The following is a 23672-nucleotide window of genomic DNA, read 5'->3' as shown; positions in this document are numbered from 1 at the left end:
TCACTTAAAACCTAGACTGAGCAGGAGTTGAATAATACGCCCCACTACCAACCTGCCTTTCATTTAATAAAAATCCAGCCCCAAAAACAGACTTTATCAAAGTTCTATGGTCTTTTAGGCATTTCAGCTACCCTGCATTTCCGCTTTCTTAAAGGGGTACTCCGCCCCTAGACATCTTATCCCCTATCCAAAGGATAGGGGATAGGATGTCAGATCGCCGGGGTCCCACTGCTGGGGACCCCAGGGATCGCCGCTGCGGCACCCCGCTATCATTACTGTGCAGAGCGAGATCGCTCTGCACGTAATGACGGGCAATACAGAGGCCGGAGCATCGTTATGTCACGGCTCCGCCCCCCGTGATGTCACGGCCCGCCCCCGTCAATACAAGTCTATGGGAGGGGGCGTGGTGGTCATCACGCCCCGTGCCATAGACTTGCATTAAGGGGACGGGCCGTGATGTCATGAGGGGCGGAGCATTGACGTCACGCTGCTCCGGCGCCTGTATTGCCCGTCATTATGCACAGAGCGAACTCGCTCTGTGCAGTAATGATGGCGGGGTGCCGCAGTGGCGATCCCCGGGGTCCCCAGCAGCGGGACCGCGGCGATCTAACATCTTATCCCCTATCCTTTGGATAGGGGATAAGATGCCAGGGGCGGAGTACCCCTTTAAACCTGGTAGCTACATATGAAAGTTTGCATACCTGGCAGAAATTGTTACATTGGGGCATTGATTTAGAAAATGTGACTGATAATTTAAAGATACAAATATAAATGATAATGATTATAATAATAATAACAGAAATTACCCAAGTGGTCCTGATCAAAAGTTTACATACCCTTAAATGTGAGACACACAGGTTAAAATGACAATTAAATATTAATTACCCACACCGGTGGCTTTTTAAATTGCAATTACTGTCTGTGTATAAATAGGCAATGAGTTTGTTAGCTCTCATGTGGACGCACTCCATGGGAGCAGAAAAGAACTGTCAAAAGATATACGTAACAAGGTAATGGAAATTTATAAAGACGGAAAATAAAACATATCCCAAGCCTTATTAAGAAGTAGAAAAATAAGGGATCTCTTAATACCAAGTCATGGTCTGGTGGACCTAGAAAGATTTCAGCCACAACTTCCAAAAGAATTATTCAGGGATACAAAGAAAATCCCACAGGAAACCTCAGGTTGTTCTGGAAAAAGACAGTGTGGTTGTTTCACAGAGCGCAGATATGATGATACAAAAATGAGCTGCATGGCTGAGCTGCCAGAAAGAAGTCTTTACTGTGCCATTGCCCCAAAAATGCCTGGATAAAATATTCCTGACAACACCTTGACACAACTCACAGCTTCTTACACACTATAATTTAGAGTGACAAGAATAAAATAGAGCATAGCATAAGAAGAAACAGAGATCGGCACTGTCTGACTGCTCCGGTTACTTTCACCGGCCGAGACTGGAATCTATGCAGCAGGACTATGGTTGCAGAAAAACACCTGGCGATTCTTTCCGTGTGCTCCAACCCATAGATAAATCCATGAAACAAAGCAAAAAAGTGAGAAGGGGGGCACTTACAGTCCAGAGTCGCTTCTGTACTGCAAATCTTTCTTTATTAACGTCAGCAGACAAAGGTAAACAGCTGCTTTTGCGTCCGGCGCTTCTTTAGACCACGCAGGTAAATACATCTTTCCCTCTCTACGTCACGGAAGGTGAGTGTTCCCATAAAACACAGTGTTCTAAAAACAAGGAATACAATTTACTACTAATGCAATGAAGATAATATAGAGAAATATAGAAAAATGCTCATATCCAATCTGTCTTTTAAGCCAAGACTTCCCTGGGCATTCATCTTAATAATCAATTTCCCTTCCTTCTGCAGGAGAGCCTTCTTTATGTCCATGCCATCCGCTGTGTTTGCTCTCCCGATCCCTAAAAACTATAATACTTTTGGATTGCCATTATGTCCATCTCGTACAAGAGATATTAACCTAGGAGAGCTCTTTCCTGTTTTCAAGAAGATTCTATATAGAATCTATGGCGTCCTGCGTCTCTGGAATGTAACATGCACCGTTAATAAAGAAAGATTTGCACCGCAGAAGCAACTTTGCACTGTAAGTGCTCCCCTGCTCTCTCTTCATTTTGCAAAGAATAAAATGGAGCTTTATAGTCACAACCATAAACACTATGGGGGAGATTTATCAAAACTTGTGCAGAGGAAAAGTTGCCCATAGCAACCAATCAGATCACTTATTTTATTTTGCAGAGCTCTTTTTAAAAATGAAAGGAGAAACTTGATTGGTTGCTATAGGCAACTGGGCAACTTTTCCGCTGCACGGGTTTTGATAAATCTCCCCTTATGGCCCAGATTTATCAAAGAATGTCTATGGTAGAGCTATTTTCCCACGTTTATTTGGGTGGTGGGTTTGACTAGCGTGCATCTTATTTATCAAGAAGGTGCATCAGGATGATGAATTGTGCGCAGCTCTGCTGTGGTGGGAAAAGCTCTACCACATACAGGACAGGAAAAGTATCCCAGCATACAGGACAGAAAAACTGGTACTGTGCAGCATCTATAGATACAGAATACCACCTATAATCACACACCTCTTACTTACACACACATGTATCACATATGCTGAGTTTGTATTGTTTGTTACCTAGTACATTACTGGTATATGTCACAAACCTTTCAAGAAGGGATGCTGACATATGCCACCATATACTGGCAATGGTCCTACTCAGTTTACAGGGCTGAACATACTCAACTAGTTTATGTTCTGGCCATTTTCTGGGTGTATACAGTTATTTAGCAGGACTAAAAGTGTAAGGCCAAAGCTACTCTCCCACAGCTTCTGCACAGATCAGTGCAGAGATGCAGTTGCCAAGGCAACCATACAACACCCAGCAAGTTTCGTGCACGTGTCCCATTCATCAGAAAGATCTTGTGCATGGAAGTTGTTTGGTGTCATACAGACATTTTATTAGCAGACCAAAGATATGAATGCAGCTAAATAAACATACACTGCTCAAAAAAAATAAAGGGAACACTAAGATAACACATCCTAGATCTGAATGAATGAACTAATCGTATTAAATACTTTCATCTTTACATAGCTGAATGTGCTGACAACAAAATCAAACAAAAATTATCAATAGAAATGAAATTTATCAACCCATGGAGGTCTGGCTATGGAATCACACTCAAAATCAAAGTGGAAAACCACATAACAGGCTGATCCAACTTTGATGTAATGTCCTTAAAACAAGTCAAAATGAGGCTCAGTAGTGTGTGTGTGTGACCTCCGCGTGCCCATATGACCTCCCTACAATGCCTGGGCATGCTACTGATGAGGAGGCGGATGGTTTTCTAAGGGATGTCCTCCCAGACCGGGACTAAAGCATCCGCCAACTTCTGGACAGTCTGTGGTGCAACGTGGAGTTGGTGGATAGAGCGAGACATGATGTCCCAGATGTGCCCAATTGGATTCAGGTCTGGGGAACGGGCAGGCCAGTCCATAGCATCAATGACTTCCTCTTGCAGGAACTGCTGACACACTCCAGCCACATGAGGAATAGCATTGTCTTGCATTAGGAGGAACCCAGCACCAACCACACTAGCATATTATCTCACAAGGGGTCTGAGGATCTCATCTCAGTACCTAATGGCAGTCAGGCTACCTCTGGCAAACACATCATTACTGACTCACCGCCAAACCGGTCATGCTGGAGAATTTTTCAGGCAGCAGAACGTTCTCCACGGCGTCTCAAGACTCTGTCACATGTGCTCAGTGTGCACCTGCTTTCATCTGTGAAGAGCACAGGGCGCCAGTGGCGAATTTGCCAATCTTGGTGTTCTCGGTGTTCTCTGCATGGTGTTGGGCTTTAAGCACAACCCCCACCTGTGAATGTCGGCCCCTCATACCACCTTCATGGAGTCTGTTTCTGACCGAATAGACATATGCACGTTTGTGGCCTGCTGGAGGTCATTTTGCAGGGCTCTGGCAGTGCACCTCCTGCTCCTCCTTGCACAAAGGCAGTGGTAGCGGTCCTGCTGCTGGGTTGCTGCCTTCCTACTGCCTCCTCCACATCTCATGGTAGCGCCTCCATGCTCAAGACACTACGCTGACAGACACAGCAAACCTTCTTGCCACATGTGCCATCCTGGATGAGCTGCACTACCTGAGCCACTTGTCTGGGTTGTAGACTCCGTCTCATGCTACCACTAGAGTGAAGGCACCACCAACATTAAAAAGTGACCAAAACATCAGCCAGGAAGCATAGGAACTGAGAAATGGTATGTGGTCACCACCTGCAGAACCACTTCTTTATTGGGGGTGTCTTGCTTATTGCCTATAATTTCTACTTGCTGTCTGTTCCATTTGCACAACAGCATGTGAAATTGATTGTCAATCAGTGTTGCTTCCTGAGCGGACAGTGTGATTTCACAAAAGTGTGATTGACTGGAAGTTACATTGTGTTGTTTAAGTGTTCCCTTTATTTTTTTGAGCAGTGTATATAGTAACATATGCAAATGGCCTTAATGTAATCACAAGCTGATGATGTTTAACCCATTAAAATTCCCAACCCATTATCTAAGAATTTTGAATATGCCCAAGATCTGAGGCTCTCTTATTTCTGTCTCTCTCTCTCTCCCCCAACCCTCCCCCTGTTTCTTCCAAACAGGCTAGGTTAACTTAATAAAACTTTAACTTAGTTGTGTATTTGTTTTATGTACAGTAGTGTCTGACACTACTCAGCTTCTGCTTGCTTGATGTTTGACAGACTGAAGACTCTTTTACACAAGCTGATTATTGGGTGAAGGAGCATTCATAGGAGAGTCAGTGATCTGCAGACGAATGAGAAAACAGTCATTAGTTTGAACTAAACACTTTGTACTGATCTTTTTGGCGCCAATAAAATCATTATTGGCCGCACATCTCCCTGTTTAATCAGGCTGTCTATAGGCTCTGTAAATGAGTGTCAATTACATGGGCATACGAGAGCATGTTTTTTTGTGGGATGGGCCACATTGAAGTACATCCATTTTTATTTTTTTTTATTCGGGGGTTGGAGAGAAAGGATTGTGTGGATTCTGTGGCGCCCACCTAATTATAAAATCAGGGCTTCAGGGGTTAACCACAAATAGAAAATCAGAGATTATTTCTTCCAAAAACAGCACCTCAGGTGTAAATCCCCATAGCAAACCTCTCCTGCTCTGGACAGTTCCTGACACGGACAGAGGTGTCAGCAGAGAGCACTGTGGTCCGACAGAAAAGAACTACACAACTTCCTCTGTAGCATACAGCAGCAGAAAAAAAGTACTGGAAAGATTAAGATTTTTATATAGAAGTAAGTTACAAATCTGTTTAACTTTCTGGCACCAATTGATTTGAAAACATTTTTTGGGGAGCAAGATATTGGAAAGATAACGGATTCTGTTTACATCATGTTAAGTCTTAGTAAGCAGAAGGAGAAGAGGGTAGATATAGCTGATAAACACTCTAGGGTCCTGCATAGATCCTGTTAAATCAATATAAGTAAATAATTAAGCACAACATCAAATCTGTAGCATCAAATCCGTTGCAGATATGGTATGTGTGACTGTACTTAAGAATGGCGGCTTATAACTTCTGATGTTTACTATATGGTAAAAAAGACTTTATTCTGATATTACTACACATTTATATTCTCTATTGCTAAAAAAATCTAAACGTCACAAAATGTGTTTTGCATCACTATATTCAAATGCCTATACCTTTTTAATTGTTTCATCTAAGGATCTGTATGAGGACTTTCTTGTTGTAGCGTGAGCTGTAATTTTAATTGGGTACATGTGACTGTTAATCCATTTTTTCGAGGAGCCAAGGTGATAAAAAAATGTCAATTATTTTACTTGTTTTTTTTTTCTACGGTATTCACTGGCACAATATTTTACCAGTTTGGACGTGGATGAAATGGGGTGATACCAATTATCTTAATTATACAAAAACAAAGGTTGCAGCAGCACTCTTGGTCAAAAAATCAAAAAATGGAGACTCTTAGCGCATTTTTTGATCAAAACGTGTCCCCCATACACCACACGGAGGTGGCCTCATTTCGGATGGGACCCTAACACTCATTTCACTCACCTCTGCTGGGCACATGGCCCAGCAGAGGTAATGATTTTTTTTTAGTTTCAGGTTTTCTTTTTTAAGTATGCTTTTATTCCCTCTAGGGGACTTAAAGGGGTATTCTGGTGCAATTTTTTTTTTAAATCAACTGGCGCCAGAAAGTTAAACAGATTTGTAAATGACTTCTATTAAAAAATTGTTACCCTTCCAGTACTATTTAGCAGCTGTATACTACAGAGGAAATTCTTTTCTTTTTTAATCACTTTTTTGTCTTGTCAATGGTGCTCTCTGCTGACACCTCTGTCCGTGTCAGGAACTGTCCAGAGCAGCATAGGTTTGCAATGGGGATTTTCTCCTGCTCTGGACAGTTCCTGATACGGGCATCAGGTGTCAGCAGAGAGCACTGTGAACAAGACAATAAAGAAATTCAAAAAGATAATAATTTTATCTGTAGCAAACAGCTGCTAAAAAGTACTGGAAGGGTAAAGATTTTTTAATAGAAGTCATTTACACATCTGTTTAACTTTCTGGCACCAATTGATTTAAAATTAAAAAAAAAAATGTTTTTCACTAGAGTATCCCTTTAAAGAGTCTCTGTCACTAGGTTTATGCTGCTCTATGTAAGTGCAACATAACCTAGTGACAGAAATGTAAAAAACAAAACAAAAAAACTGATGTATAAGTGTGAAAGCTTAATTAGCCTGTATTTGTGGGAGGGGATTTAATTGCTTAAATACCCACGTTGGCTCTCCCAACAGCAGGCGTCCTGTCTTGTGACATACGTGATGTTTTGCGGAATTGGTGGGAGAATCGTATCAGCAACACAGGGTGCTGGCATACATGCGCCTCACTGCGCTGTTTTGATCTGTCATGGCGTGCAGCGGCACAGATCAAGTTTGTGGGACTGAAGGAGCAGCGGCGGTCAGGTAAGTCTAGCCTCCTGCCTGCCTGCAGCGTGGCAGGATTCGGGAGCCGGGCGGACATACAAGGTGTATTCAGGGGGAGCACTTAGGTAAACCAACTACAGAGTTGGCTTTTGCTGAAAGCTCCAGAAGTTGGCCACCGCTGCAGCCATCTCGCAGTCTAAGGACAATGCCAGGTGATGGCACGCCTGTTTGGTAGGTTGAGTTCCGCTGAAGTCTCAGCTTCTTGTTTTCTTTTGCTGTGCTTAAGAATCCACTTAATTAACAGCTCGGCCCATCGCGCCTGGCACACTGTAACGAGAGTCCCAGCGGTGGTCAGGTATCTTCGGTAGTGATTGCTGCTTAGACTGCAGCTTCGTTATCACTCTAGGTAAACTTGTTTTCCAGTGCTATTATGGTTAATGTTAATGTTCTATCACATGTTTACTTCTACTTGGTGAAATTCATGACTGTAGTTATGATATAGTAACCCTTTCAGCTCCAGCAGTTCCTTCCCAGTGTTTTTCACTTCATGACACTCTGTAACCAGCCTCATCTGTGGTCAGGGTATCTTCTGTAAGAATTGACTGCAGTTTTATTGGAGTTACATGTTGCACTGTAGGTATATATATATATATATATATATATATATATATATGCTGTCATTACATGCACTAATCTCACATTCATTGTTGCATTTTTTACTGTACATACGCTCATAGCATTTATACTGCACATATGCGCTCATAACATTTATACTGCAGATACGCTCATAGCATTTATACTGCACATGCGCTCATAACATTAATACTGCACATACGCTCATAGCTTTTATACATTACATGTGCTCATAACATTTATACTGCAGTTATACTAGTAGCATTTTTTACTGCACATACATCCAAAGCGTTTATACGCTCACAGATTTCATACCGCACATATACTCATTGCATTTATACCGCACATACCCTCATAGCACTATACTGCTGATAAGTTCATGGCATTTATACTGCACTTACGTTTTAAAGCATTTATACTACATGTACGCTCATAGCATTTACTGCACATACGGTAGTTGTATTGTTACTACACATGCACTTGATAGCCTTGATACTACACATACGCTCGCAGTTTTAATACTGCACATGTGTTCGTAGCTTTTGTTCTGCACAAACATTTGCAGCTTTTATTCTGCTTATACATTTGTTGCATCATTACTGTACATATGCTCATTGAATTATTCTGTTTATACGCACAGATTTTGTTCCACGCTTATTTATATGCATTTATACTGCACATACTCTCATAGCATTTATACTGTATGTACGCTCATAGCATTTATACTACACGTACGCTCGTAGCATTTATACTGCACGTACGCTTGTAGCATTTATACTGTACATCCGCTCATAGCATTTATACTGTATGTACGTTCGTAGCATTTATACTGTACGTACGTTCATAGCATTTATACTGTACATACGCTTGGAGCATTTATACTGTATGTATGTTTGTAGCATTTATACTGTACGTACGCTCGTAGCATTTATACTGTACGTACACTCTTAGCATTTATACCGTACGTAAGCTTGTAGCTTTTATACTGTATGTACCCTTGTAGCATTTATACTGTACATATGCTCATAGCTTTTATACTGTATGTACCCTTTTAGCATTTATACTATACTATGCTCGTAGCTTTTATACTGTACGTGCGCTCGTAGCTTTAATACTATACGTACACTTGTAGTAGGCACCGTTGGTCTGTTCTGTTGGTAGGTTGGGTGGTTTATTCTGTTCATACGGTTGGCATGTTCTATTCTGGGTGTTCATTTAGCTTATTCTATTCTGGGCATGCGTTTAGCTTGTTCTGTTTTGGGCATGCGGTTAGCATATTTATTTGTGCATATAGTTAGCATGTTGTATCCTGGGCTTACGATTAGCATGTTCTGGAGACATTTTGGTTGTTAGTTTTTCAGTGCGTTCAGTCATCTGAAAATTGTATTTTATGCTTAGCATTCATTCTGGGTGGTTTCCTAGCTTTACCGTACATACATTTATAATACACATCACAGCATTTGCATAGCAGCGATACCGAGCATACATTTCATACCGTTTGTCACATCTGTAGGGGGGGATGTTTTTAGTTATTGTTGCTCACATGTATCTCACGTTTTCATAGCTTTCGTCAGGTATATGGTCATAGAAATACCGTGCTTATGTTCATGACATTCTATGCATACAACCATAGCAGTCATCATGTTATGGCTCATATCATTTTAGGCATACACATAGTGCCAGCTATGCCTGTAGGGCAGTTGCATTGTTTTAGTGGTTGTTGCCGACACATCTTCAAAGCAAACATGTCAACACATAGGAAATAGTTTTCCTGTCATGCCTGCCACATTGGTAGGGGGTTGTACTGCAGTGTTATTGTTACGGTCACGTCTTAGAGCAATAGGTTTGTGAGAGATAGGTGGTGGTATTCCAGTCATGTCTGCCTAGTTTACAGGCACGATGGTTGCGCAATGACCTGTCAAATCTACAGGCACGATGGTTACACAAAGACCTGTTACGTCTACGGGCACGAGGGTTTCACAAAGACCTGTCAAGCATATAGACACAATGGTTACGCAAAGACCTGTCATGTCTACAGGCACAATATTTGCCCAATGTCCTTTCATGGCTACGAGGGTTTGCTAAGACCTGTCACATCTACAGGCATGTTGGTCCCGCGAAGACCTGTCACATTTGCAGGCACGATGATTTTACAGGGACCTGTCACCTACAGCGGGTTATCACTACCAAGATCAGTTGGGTCGCAATGTTAGTAGATTGGGTATGACTGACTATACAGTCATAGTCTTCAGGTAAGGTACATACATGAGTCTCGTTTTGGTCTACAGGTGATAGGACCCGCAAGATCTTTTGTCACCAAAGGTCTCGTGTAGTCAGGTTCTTGTTTTCCATTTACCTGACAGGGTTTTTGCCTCTTAAATAACAGGGACTTGGGTTAGCACTATGGCATGCTTGACAAGCACCTGTTGGTGTCCCCTTTTGTAATACTGTCAGAGGTAGTATATCAGTAGTATGTCAGACTGTTTCTAGTTTTCAGTGTCCGGTTGTTCTCTCAGAGTGGATGATTCTACCACAGGTTATCAAGAACAGGCACTGCTTCGAGTGTTTCGCTAGTTAGCAGATGCAACTTTACTTTAACTCAAGTTAGTCTAGTATAGTGTATGTGTGTGTGGTTTGTTTATGTTAGTTCTGAATATTGTTATTCATCCAACTAAGTTGACTTTTGCCCTCTATAGGCGTGCCATCGGATGCAGTTCATAGCACACCTCTGATCGATTTACTAAAGTTTAAGGTTTTCTTACTGGTATGTATGCAGTGTTGCAGACTCGAGCACGGGTGAGGCACCGAGCACAAGTTTTAAGCCTGTTAGTATTTCATGCTCCCTGCACCTGTCGGTGGGTCATATAGGAATCATGTGAGGGGCATAAGCATATAAAGCCCCTGCTCCATACAGGCAGGGTGTACGTGACGTGACAAAATCCCGATGATCCTTTGTTGCTTTTCCCTTCTTCAGCTATGTCAACTAATCAGTTTCTCTGTCATATATGTGTGCTAGCCCTTGGAGGGTGTATGGTAGTGGTGGTATGGTAACGGTATATGAGGGGTAAATATTAACCCTGTCACTCGTGACGCGAGGGTGAGGGCTGGTATTATTGAGGTATAGCTTTGGCCTATCGCCGCCCTTCCCAGAAACGCCAGGCGTATGCGGATAATGACTGAAGGTCCACACTGGAGTTAAACTTGAACTGAAGTAAACTTGTTGGAGGGATCAGATTCCCAGTCCGTTGACGGGAAATATTTGAAAGGAAGCTGTGTTGGGGCTGTTGGTCTGGTTACCGCTGCAGTCCATTCTCCATGAAGGCTCTGGACGGGGGTGTACTCACAGCAGACTCCTCCGACGGGATCTTGGCCCACGAGCCCCAGGTCCTGTGGTGAGGGGACAATCTCACCGGTGACGCACCTCCAGGTGTCCCTGCACTGTTCGCTGGAGGTGTCTCTGGCCAATCGTCGTCATCATCAGGCAGTGGGGGAAGAGTGCAGGCCCCCTCTTCGTCTAATGACAACCGCTGCAGACGGTCAGCAAGTTCTTGAAAAAGTTGGGCTGCGACTGCCACAACTTTCTGTGTTTCCAGCGCCATTTTGCCAACTTGACCACGTGGAACGCTGCTCTCCGCCATGTCTGTATTCTCCGGCTCTCTCTGCAGACTGGAGAAGTTGCTCTGTGTGGCATCTTTTATAGCGGGCTTCTCTAAAATGGCGCTGGGCAGGAAGGACACTATCAGTGCAGCCCCGACTTCCGGTCCCTCCAGAAACAACTCCTGCACCTCTGAGTTCCATTTCGGCTGGGATACAGCAACTTGGCGTCCACGCCCTGGGGCGGGGCATGGCGCAGCGCGGGCTTTCTTTGCGCGCTTTTCCGGCAGCAGTTCGGCTCCACCTGTACCAACCGGACCAGAGGATCGCAGCATGAGCTCATTACGCAGTTTACACATTTTAACTGTAGACAGATCTTCGCCTTCCCCCTTACTTTTCTCTTGGCCCCCTTGTATGATGCACCACAAGCTTAGTTCCTGTACACAGCAACACATGAATAAAGTTCTTTTCTTAGAGGGGGAGTACACTTTCACTAGTGGAAATGGTAGGCACACACCTGAATCCTGTTCGTGACGCCAAAAAGGCTTTGTGGTAGCCCTTGGGGGGTTTATGGTAGTGGTGGTATGGTAACGGTATATGAGGGGTTAATATTAACCCTGTCACTCGTGACACCAGGGTGACGGCTGGTATTATTGAGGTATAGCTTCGGCCTATCGCCGCCCTTCCCAGAAACGACAGGTGTATGCGGATAATGACTGAAGGTCCACATTGGAGTTAAACTTGAACTGAAGTAAACTTTACTCTTGAACATGCGGTACATTCAGAATACAGTAACAGTCTCTGTAATACACTTGTATAGACTTCAATGACTGACAGTTGCTGTTGACCTTGCGTCTTTTGCAGTTTAATAGAATCAAGGTAATTAGTGCGTCGATCTGTCCGGATTTAGGGGTAGATTAGGTCCGGTGGTCCCGCAGAGTGTTTGGGGATTGATACACTCTATAACTATAATTGTTCAGCCGTTGCCACAAGGCTCAGGCCTAACTCACTGTGATTACTGCTGTACAGGTCTTCTCTCATCAAGAGCACAGGAGCAAGAGAGCTAAAATGGCTGCTGCATCCCTTATATGGACAGGGGGTGGAGCCTAATTTGATAGGTCCAAGGTCAGCTGTCACTCACCGTCACACAGGCTTCTGGGTGATCATCTGACTTTCTATATACATAATAATACCAAAAGGAGGCAAGAAATACCAAAGTGAGGCCTGGAACGCATCCAGAGTGAGGCTTGGAACGCATCACATGACCCGAAGGCCCTGCGACACCATGGAAACAAGTAATTAACCATTTATTTACATTTATACTATACTATTTATATTATCTATGCATAAATTACTAATTATACGTTAAGATAGAGGCGACCAGGGGTAGACTAGATTATAGGGATCCCTACGTCCTAGGGACTCTGGCTATGAGGACCCATAAATAGATAAGTACCGTATGAAATGTGGTACTGGGACACCACATATGCATGTTGGTATCTAATGTAGGTGCAAATCCAGCTTGTATTACAGGCCACTCGTTTCGTATAAGAGCTGCTTCAGCTGCGTCTAGGCACACGTTATCAGGAAACACGGACGCTGGAGATCTTCATGTTTCAATGGTTACATTCCAAATCCAAAATTAGAGATGCCGAAAGCTTTTGAAACCTTGGTGTTGTAATTGGTATAAAAAATTTTTGTATCATTTTGTTATGTTTTTGCCCCCTTAATGCTTGTACCTTACGTGGTGCCTAAGGCACAATTCAAGCCGTTTGGTTAGGTTAAGGTGAGGAATTATTAGGGCTAACTTGTCAAGGTACAGGGAGCCCCGACCACAAGTGTGAAGGCCAAATTAGCCTGTATTTGTGGGAGGGGCGTTAAGGGCTTAAATACCCACATTGGCTCTCCCAACAGCAGGCATCCTGTCTTGTGACACCCACTCCCCCGCCCCTTTTATTTTCACTTCATTTACAGGGTATACCCCTTAAGGCTTATACCCTATGTTGCGGCTAAGGCACAATTCAAGCCATTTGGTTAGGGTGAGGAATTTTTAGGGCTAACTTGTCAAGGTACGGGGAGCCCCGACCACAACTTACATTGTTCTGTTGCAGCCATTCTGAAGTTATCCTTGTGAATATCAAGGACACCAAGCCTTGTACAGTAGTCGTCTCCCTTATGTGCGTGCATTCACTAGTCCTCCATATTGAAAAGGCAGACAGCTGTCAATCACCTGCTGGTGGGTGGAGGGCATGGCATGGCATTCAGCTTGTTCTCTTGCATATCAGTAGAGCGGCTGCACAGAAGGATGTAAATACAGTGTTTTTTGTTTTTCTTTGTCACTAGTTTACAGTGCATAAGCCAAGTAATAGATTTCCTCTAAACAATAGATTTTTTTTTTCAACATACTGTATTACAGTATATTGTGATTTTCTTTTACACTCTTGCTTTGGCAGGGACATTATATCATAGCAAGGACTTCTTGTTGTGATGTTATTTTTAAAAAACATGGAGAGTAGTGCAAATCTCCACCAAGAGTACACCAGGATGGTTAACTGCCATTGCAGAGTGAGATGGCAGAAAGGGTGGAATACACATTTTGGATAACATGCTGGATTAATAAATCTGTATCTTATGAGAACCTACTAACAACCATCTTAAAGGGGTACTCCACCCCATACATCTTATCCCTGCTGCACCCAGTGTTCATTTAGAGCATCGGGAGCAGCGCCGGAGGCTCATGACATCATGGTTGCAGCCCACTCGTGATATCACGGCCAAGGTCTATGGGAGGGGGGCGTGACGGCCAAATGTTTCAGCCACCCTTGGGTTTGTGCTGTTTGAGGGTTTTCTAAGAGATGCTATTTTGGAATATCTTGATACAAATAAATGTATGACTCCATATCAGCATGGCTTTATGAGGGGTCGGTCCTGTCAAACTAACCTGATCATCTTCTATGAGGAGGTGAGCTCCAGGTTGGACCAGGGGGAATCACTGAATGTTGTATATCTGGATTTTTCCCAAGCATTTGATACAGTGCCACATAAAAGGTTGGTGCATAAAATGGGAAAGATCGGGCTGGGGGACAATGTGTGTAAGTGGGTAAGTAACTGGCTCAGTGATAGGAAACAGAGGGTGGTTATTAATGGTACTTATTCTGATTGGGTGACTGTTACTAGTGGGGTACTACAGGGGTCCGTCTTGGTTTCTGTTCTGTTTAATATATTTATTAATGACCTTGTAGAGGGGTTGAATAGTAAAGCAACAATCTTTGCAGATGATACTAAACTCTGTAAAGCGGTAAACACAATAGAGGACAGTGCACTGTTACAACTGGATAGGTTAGAGGTTTGGGCTGGGAAGTGGCAAATGAGGTTCAACACTGATAAATGTAAGGTAATGCACATGGGGAGGAAAAATCCGGGCTGGGATTATGTATTAAATGGGAGAACGCTTGGGACGACTGACATAGAAAAGGACTTAGGAGTCTTAGTTAATAGTAAATTTAGCTGTAGTGACCAGTGTCGGGCAGCTGCTTCCAAAGCTAATAAAATCATGGGGTGCATCAATAGGGGCATAGATGCCCACGACAAGGAAATAATTCTACCGCTGTAAAAATCACTAGTCAGACCACACATGGAATACTGTGTACTGTGGCTGGGTGTACTGTCACTGAATAACACCTTTTTCTGGTGCCGCTGTAGGAATAGTTAAGTACAGGTGCATCTATGACCTTGCATCCAAAGCCATAGATCTCCTATAAGACTGGTGGCATCTTTCTGTCTCTAATGCTCAGTGGCTAACTGGACCAAGAATCATGGCAAGGTGTTTTAATGCCCATATTTTGATCCATCTTAATGGGATCTGCTAATTCTTAAATGTGAAAGATCTACTTAAGCTAAAGAAGCAGGTGCTTTGGAAAAATTTGCTTTGGACTTGATAAAGGGAGGAATCCTAAGAACATATTGTTAGCAGAAGCTCTGCCACACTTGTGGGTACATGTAGGGAAAGGGCTCATACAGGCGACAGTGCCCTGCAGTGGTATCTGACTGGCTTTGAAGGAGAGACTGTAGACTGCCCTGCAGGGTGAGCTATCTGGAACAGTCTTTCTCCATCTTGTCCTGAGGGCTATCAGCCATGGTTAGAATCTGAAGTGGCAGGGCTAACCATGATGGATTGACTTTTCCCGAGTAGAAATTTAAAGATGATGGGTCTACAGCACAACTGTGTGTCACCAAAGGCCCTACAGGAGTTCTCTTTGATGGTTAATGCCTTTAAGTGTTACAAATATTAGAAATCACCCTGCTATTTTGACTTCTCCTGTCGATTAGGTTGTCTAGAATAATTGTTATGCAACCACCTCAGAACTGATAGATTAGTGTGGATCCACTGCTCATATCCAGCTTGCTTACAACATTTTGATCAGTTAGCCTTTCTTTAACATCCCTGCCTTTTTCAGTGTGGCACATTAATGATTAGTATTACTCATATTTGTTATAATTCTAGTGTGGTAGTATTAGCATCTGTATCTTAAATATTTCTGTTGGTGATTAGTGATGAGCAGCGATATTTTGCGAATATATTGACAATTATTCATCCTATGTTTGCGAAATTCGCATATTCGCCATGTTCATTCACTTTTTTTTCCATGCGAAAATTTGCATGGAAAATGCGCATAAAAATTTACATGTGAAAAAAAAAAAAAAAAACAACATTCGTCATTACAAATATACAGCACTATATTCTAAATAATCGCGAAATCGCAAATTGCCGATATTCGCAATAAAAATGTGTGTTACGAATATTTGTGCTCAACACTATTGGTGATCCCATTTTGCCTTTTTTTTATTTAGCTTTTCTTCATTTTTTGCTTAGATTTGGTTCCCGTTCTAGTATCGTATCTGTTTTATTTGTATTAGGGTCAGTTTTGCACATTGAATTTTTTTGTTAGGGATGTTTGCAGGGACAATAAGAGTCAGTAATGAGGGACAGATCTAGGGAAAGATTCAGAGACAACTAGTTTGGGTCAGTTTTTGTAGTTTGCTCCAGTTCGGTCTGCTTTAAATCACAACTGTCATCATATTTTGACCCCCGGACCACTATAATGGTGTTCCAAATGATTATAAGGTGACTGCAGCCATACCTTTATTGCTGTTTGTTCTTCTTTTCTCACTAATAAAAACCTTTTATCCAAAAGTCAGACACGGATAGGCATGGTTTGGGGTTTGCCAAGCCCCGCCGCCCTTCTTCCTTCCATTGCTGGGACCGCTGTGTCTTACTACACAGTGCATTCACAGCACATGGGCCTGTCCCGTCGGCTCTAACGTGTGCTCTAACGCCGCATCCTGAGTTGACAGAGCGCTCACTCCTGACGTCTGTGCGCTCAGTGCACATGTGCTGTACTAGAGGCAGTCGTTCATCCACTCACTGCCTCTAGTACAGCACATGTGCACTGAGCGCATAGACGTCAGGAGCGAGCGCTCCCTCCGTCAATTCACGACGCAGCAGTGCGCACACGTTAGAGCCGACGGGACAGGCGCCTGTGCTGTGGATGCACCGTGTAGTAAGACACAGCGGTCCCAGTACTGAAAGGCAGGATAGACGTGGTGGCGGCAGGGCTTGGCCATCCCCAAACCATGCCTATACGACTGTGCCTGACTTTTGGATAAAAGGTTTTTATTAGTAAGAAAAGAGGAACAAACAGCAATAAAGGTATGGCTGCAGTCACCTTATACTCATCTGGAACACCATTATAGTGGTCTGTTGGGGGGGGCAAAATATGATGACATTGACAGCCGATGTCATAATTTTTTTGTGCTTTCAAGCTGTATATTCTATTGTTATTTGCTCTCTGTCATGTATTTGTGAGATCCTTTTCTTGTTATTTGTTACCAATTTGGATTGATACATGCGTTTATATATTTGTTCTTGTTACTGTTAAGTTCTTATATAGATCAGCCAAACTTTAAAGAGTACCTATTATCAACTAAACTTTCCCTAATCCCCCTCCCCATCTGTCCCTGTCTCTAACTCTATCTATTCTAGCGTTTATTTTAATTATAAACCACATAAAAATACCTTTTTATGTTCATCTTTGGTAGCTCAGATAGGAGCGTCTGAGAAGGGAGGAAGTGGGCAGGACCCGGCAGGCGCGACGTCACCTGAAACCTTGCCGGGCCACTTCCGCCCTTCTTCCTGTATGCCAGACCCAGAGTCAAATAAAATGAAAATATCTTCTCTCTTGAAGAGGTGCGCTCAACTGACTCTGGGCCAGCACGTGCTTTCTCTCCTTGTCAGCGGGAAGAGTCTGAGACACCGCAGGGCTGGCAGAGTCAGGAGCGTGCCTGGCAGGTATGCGCGCACAGCACTCACTCCTGCGCTGAGTATCAGATTTCAGACTCAGCCGCCAGGCCGGCGTGAGTCCGAAATCACCAAAAAAGGGACTCCTTGGGAGACCCCTAGTGGCCAAAAGTTTAAACACCAAAAACACATAAAAGAATACATTTTTTTAATAGAACCCTATTAGAAAAGTGTTCTATATATTACAAACTATAAAATATAAAAATATGATGAGAGGTACTGTTTAAGTCTTGGGGGTATCTGAATACTGGGAGCCACTTTTAGGAGCAAGGTGAAGTTACTGCTATAGAAGTCCAGTTTTGCCATATTATTATGAGTCAGCATTATTATACTTAAGGGGGCATTGCATAACAATAAGTTATGAAGCCCAGTAACTATAATGTAATGTTTGTACACAGAGAATTCACCAGCAGAATAGTGCAGCTCTGGAGTAAAATATAGGATTTAACTCAGAATCGGTAATATAATGTATAAAGTTGCTGTATATATGAACATTGCTGTTTATGGAGCTCTAGACGTGAACGGTTGACGTGATAATAGAGTTGTACATATAGTCAAAAATATTGCGAGGCCTCCTTTACATAAATGCGTTGTCAGTTCCCCCCCCTCAGGCGCTGCAGAAAATACACCGGAGGGAAGAACTGATCCTGTTCATTTGGGGACAGTTCACAATCATCCGGATCTCAGTTTGGATGTCGGATGATTGGACTCGCGATGATTGGACTTGCTTCCCCAGTCCGACAATCACAAACAATGGAAGCCGGATGATGCACAACTCATGGCAATTTTTGCCCAGTTTCTCCGGAGCCGGACGCCACATAAATGTAACTCTAGCCTTATTTTCCTTTAAATGTAACACAATTTTATTTGTAAATGTCGTGTCCCGGTACAGAACGTGGTTCAGTACAGTTCCTAAAGTCCCCTCAGGTAGAGTCCCTCAAGTCAACAGGGCTCTCCTGCAGGATCCCCCTAGGTCATTATTATCATTTCTATTGTACATTAATTCTGTATGTTTATTTCAGGTATTGTACAGTAAATATAAGCTATGTGCAAAGGTTATTAGGATGTTTACACTGTATAGGACCTTCCTAAGGTCATGTGACATGGTCATGTGGTATGTGATCACCTGACACCCAGAGTTCCAGAGGCACAGGTAACCATAGGCAACCAGCTACCAATGGTAGCCCCCTGATATATAAAGGGCTGTAGTCTCCACACTAGCTCTCTCTCTTTTCTCTCTTACTTCCTGGACAGTAAAGTAAGCACCAGTCCTGTACAAGTTCAGTCCAGTCCAGCTAGGCCAAAGCCTACAAGTCTGTAGCCACATCTAATATGTAAATCTCATCTATGTCTACAAGTCAAGTCTCTACTATCCCTACCAAAGTCATAACAGTAGCACAATGGCCTGCATCATCATTATTACAACTACAAGTCCAAGCAAGCCTGAGAGGTTCCCTGTGTCCCCTCTTCTGTAAGAAATGTTATACTGCCTTCTTCAGTAAAGTTCCAGTTGCATCAAAACATGCTTTGGACTCTCATTTAATATATGCCATTTCTGGGTTGGTTGTCGGCGGTGCTCTACACCATACAACCACATCCTGGCGTCACGAACACTACAAGGGATTATACTACCATCTGTCCCTGGGCTATTACCACCTGGGTACCACATAAATAAGGATAACATTTGTGGATTGTTGTTTCACCGCAGATCATTTCACCTTCTATATCACCCTTCTTTTTCCTGCCCTATATATCGCACTGCTTTTCTGCCCATCTTTCTATGTGTGATTTTACTGCCAATTAAAAAAAGTCAAGTACAAACAATTCACTCCTTATATGTACTGCAGCATCCTCTATAGCATACATCACACGGCCGTGCTCCTTTTTTAGAGCTCAAAGACGACCAAGAAGACAAAGCACATTGTATGGCTATGAAGACGACCACTATGAATAATATATGACCCTGGTGAAATTCACGTGACTGCACACTTACATTTTACCAGAGATAGAGCGAGAGCTTTGATGAGACAATCCTGGGATGTGCTCTTCTCCACAGGTCGCTTTTCTCAAAAGAAATTCACACAATTGAACAACATATGAACTAAAACTGAAACCACAGATAGAAATGTAAAACCTCAACGATGGAAAATAACAAAGAGATGACAAGGCAGAAAATGTCAATGCCACGGCAGGGTGGTCATTATTACAGAATCATAAGGGGAGAACTCCATCATCCTGTCAGCGATCAGCGGCGTCAGGGTCACAATGAAGTGCCACCTGATGCTGGTCTATACTCTGGTTGGAAAATGTCCGGCAGAGATCAGTATCATAGGTTGCAACAATCTCTTCTTTGACAATGTCAACGTGCTGAGGCCACGTGCCATATTCACCAACATACTGCTACATTTTAATGAAAGCTTTGATTATTTTTCTATTAAAAATGGCTTGGCTGGGCAACATCCATAATGAAACTTTTGTATTAATTGAATTTAGATCAGTTTTTGCACTACAAAAGGTGAACACATATTTAGGCCTACCTAGGGTAAATGGGGAGAGTTATCAAGACCTGTGAAAAGGAAAAGTTGCCCAGTTGCCCATAGCAACCAATCAGATCACTTCTTTCATTTTGCAGAGGCCTTGTAAAAAATAAAAGAAGTGATCTAATTGGTTGCTATGGGCAACTGTGCAACTTTTCCTCTGGACGGGTTTTGATAAATCTCCCCCAATATGTGTAGAGCCTGGCCTCTTGACTTTTTGAGGTACAGATTAGCTGGTTTCTAGTGTTGAGCGCGAATATTCGCATTTCGAATTTTTATCGTGAATATCGCAAATTCTCGAATATTACGAATATTTTCGCTATATATTCGAAATTGCGAATGTTCGCTTTTTTCCCGCATATGTGAATATTCGCATATTCCTTCTTTTCACTTGTGGGCCAATTAGAATGATGCAAATACACTTGTCAGAGGTTATCAACAACATCCCTAGCAACCAATAGTAAAGTTGCCCACCCCCTCACTGTTTTCTTCCTCGAATACGCGAATATTCACATATGCGAATATAACGAAAATGCTAAATTCGCGAATATAGGACGAATATTCGTCTATATATTCGTGAAATATTGCGAATTCGAATATGGGCAATGCCGCTCATCTCTACTGGTTACATGACACTGGCTATGTCTGTATGCCCTGACTGCCACCAAAGTATCAGCTGATGATGAAATAGTACGGTTACACCAGTGTTTTCTAACCAGGGTGCCCCCAGCTGTTGCAAAACTACAACTCCAGCATGCCCGGACAGCCAATGGCTGTCCGGGCATGCTGGGAGTTGTAGTTTTGCAACAGCTGGAGGCACCCTGGTTGAGAAACAGTGATTTACACCTATGTATAATTCTTCTTTTTAAAGGGGTACTCCGCCCCTAGACATCTTATCCCCTATCCAAAGGATAGGGGATAAGATGTCAGATCGCCGGGGTCCCGCTGCTGGGGACCCCGGGGATCACTCCTGCAGCACCCCGCTATCATTACTGCGCAGAGCGAGATCGCTCTGCACGTAATGACGGGCAATACAGGGGCCGGAGCAGCGTGACTTCATGGCTCCGCCCCTCGTGATGTCATGACCCGCCCCCATCAATACAAGTCTATGGGAGGGGGCGTGGCGGTCACCACGCCCCCTGCCATAGACTTGCATTAAGGGGACGGGCCGTGATGTCATGAGGGGCGGAGCTATGACGTCACGCTGCTCTGGCCCCTGTATCGCCCGTCATTACGCACAGAGCGAACTCGCTCTGCGCAGTAATGATAGCGCAGTGCCGCAGCGGCGATCCCCGGGGTCCCCAGCAGCGTGACCGCGGCGATCTAACGTCTTATCCCCTATCCTTTGGATAGGGGATAAGATGCCAGGGGCGGAGTACCCCTTTAAGAACTGCTGTGAGGTTGTTGCTGTCCTTTGTCCACAGTTGTGATGGTGAACAGAATTCTGATGAATATTTTCTAGGTTTGAAGAACCTGAATTAAAATAAAGCTGATTCAAAGCTTAATGGTCCTTCATTTTTAAGATCTATAACAGCGGTGATTACATATATGATAGTGCCTCCGATGTCTCTGCTGCAGCCAGCACCACAGAGGTTAACTGTGCACTAATCCTAGAGGTAGTGACATGTTAGTGTCTCTCCCCCTAAGTGCTCCCTTTCCAGGTCAATGAGTGAACAGCCCCTGCGTCCTGTCACTACGCATTGCTCTGCGGGTGCACAGCGCTCTGCTCCCAGGGGAATGCTTGCAGAGCAAACCGCCCTCACAGCCAGGGCAAACACACAGTTCATTTCCAGGCTGTCTGCCCTGTGCATCCTGGAAATACAGGAGATATAAATATATTAGATATGAGATAGATATGAAGCAGAAAGAAAAGAGCTAGACATATAAATAGGAAGATCTATGTGTGTGTGTGTGTGTGTGTGTGTGTGTGGGGGGGGTTCATGGATTTTTCTGCACCCCCTCCTGATTACAGCCAGCAGCTCTCTAGGAAATATATAGGAGATCCCCATATGTTTCAGTCCTTTTGGTCTTCTTTCATGCCAGGACACTGATATGATCTGTGATTTGGGATGATATAATGATAGAATGTTCTCTGTGTCTTGATGCAGGCGGGCAATGCCGTTTGGATGTGTGACTTTAGGCGACAAGAAGGATTATAATCAACCCACAGAAGTGAGCGACAAATATGATCTCGGTCAACTCATCAAGACGTAAGTTTTACAAGATCAGAGGGCAGACTGACATGTTATGGGGAGCTGCCCATTATGATCACAGGTGTCAGGCACACATTATATACAATCTCTGGTGTCAGTCGCCTATTACACACTATCACTAGTTTAAGCTGACCATCTAACACAATCACTAATGTCAACCGCCCATAACATACGATCAACCTTCTATGAATGTCAGCAACCTGCTTTTTACATGGGCCAAAAATGGCCAAATGATTGTTCATAGGAATGCTGGTTCCCAATTAGTCATCCATGTAAAAGGGCCAGTGATCAGATGACAAATAAAAAAAAATGCTTAATTGTCAGCTGATTGGCTCTTTTATGAAAAAATCATTGTTTGTCAGCCGCACACCCTGCATAAACGGGGGATGACAATGTTCACCCCCCTCTAAAAGGGCCCTTACAAACAATCACTAGTGTCAGCCATTGTTTACATACAATCACTGGAGTCAGTCACCCATTGGATACAATCATTAATGTCAGCCACCATTAAATACCATCAGTAGAATCAATCTCCCTTCATAGAATGACTACCGTCAGCCTCTCTTCATGCAGGCACTGATGCAAGTCTCCCTTCATTGAATTATAGGTGCCAACCAACCTTTTACACTGCTTCCAGCCTCTCATCATACAGTCACTAGTGTCACCTTCTCATACAATAATTGACATCAACCTTACCTCGTACAATAATTGATGTCAGCCTGTTATACAATAACTGGTATCAGCCTTCAATACATTTACTGGCACTGGTGTCTGCCTGTCCTCATACAATCAAAGATGTCAGTCTCTGATAAATGGCATCAGTCTCTCATACAGCCACTGGTTTCAGCCCCATCTCAAACAATCACTGGTGTTGCCTACCTGTTACATACAATCACTAGCATTAGCTGTCCATTACATACAATCACTAGCATCAGCTGCCTGCTACATATAATCACTGTCATCAGACACCCCTTACATAGTATCACTAGTGCCAACCACTCATTACGTACAATCATTGGTGTAATCCATCCATGACCAACACTATCGTTAACCACTTACTACATACAATCACTACTGTCAACCTCTCCACATACATTCACTTGTGTCATCTTATCCTTTTACATTTACTGGTGTCATTCTCAACTCATACATTCACTGATGTCATCTTATCCTCATACATTCACTGGTGTCATCTTATCCTCATACATTCACTGGTGTAATCTTATCCTCATACATTCACTGGTGTCATCATATCCTCATACATTCACTGGTGTAATCTTATCCTCATACATTCACTGGTGTCATCTTATCCTAATACATTCACTGGTGTCATCTTATCCT

At 43.2% G+C, this 23672-nt stretch overlaps 1 protein-coding gene across 2 annotated transcripts in view; it reads left to right on the top strand.

The window, feature by feature from the left end:
• The window catches only part of CAMKV (CaM kinase like vesicle associated), a 124647-nt gene that overhangs the window by 67873 nt on the left and 33102 nt on the right, over positions 1 to 23672 (top strand). For both annotated transcript variants that reach the window (XM_056525199.1, XM_056525200.1), the window contains one exon: positions 22227 to 22328. In XM_056525199.1, coding sequence (XP_056381174.1) covers positions 22234 to 22328 — 95 coding nt within the window. In that variant the 5' untranslated portion in view covers positions 22227 to 22233. The remainder of the gene's footprint in view (positions 1 to 22226; positions 22329 to 23672) is intronic.

Source organism: Hyla sarda, chromosome 6 (genome assembly GCF_029499605.1).
Source record: "Hyla sarda isolate aHylSar1 chromosome 6, aHylSar1.hap1, whole genome shotgun sequence".
NCBI classification, from domain to species: domain Eukaryota; kingdom Metazoa; phylum Chordata; class Amphibia; order Anura; family Hylidae; genus Hyla; species Hyla sarda.
This window is presented reverse-complemented; position numbering and strand designations above follow the sequence as displayed.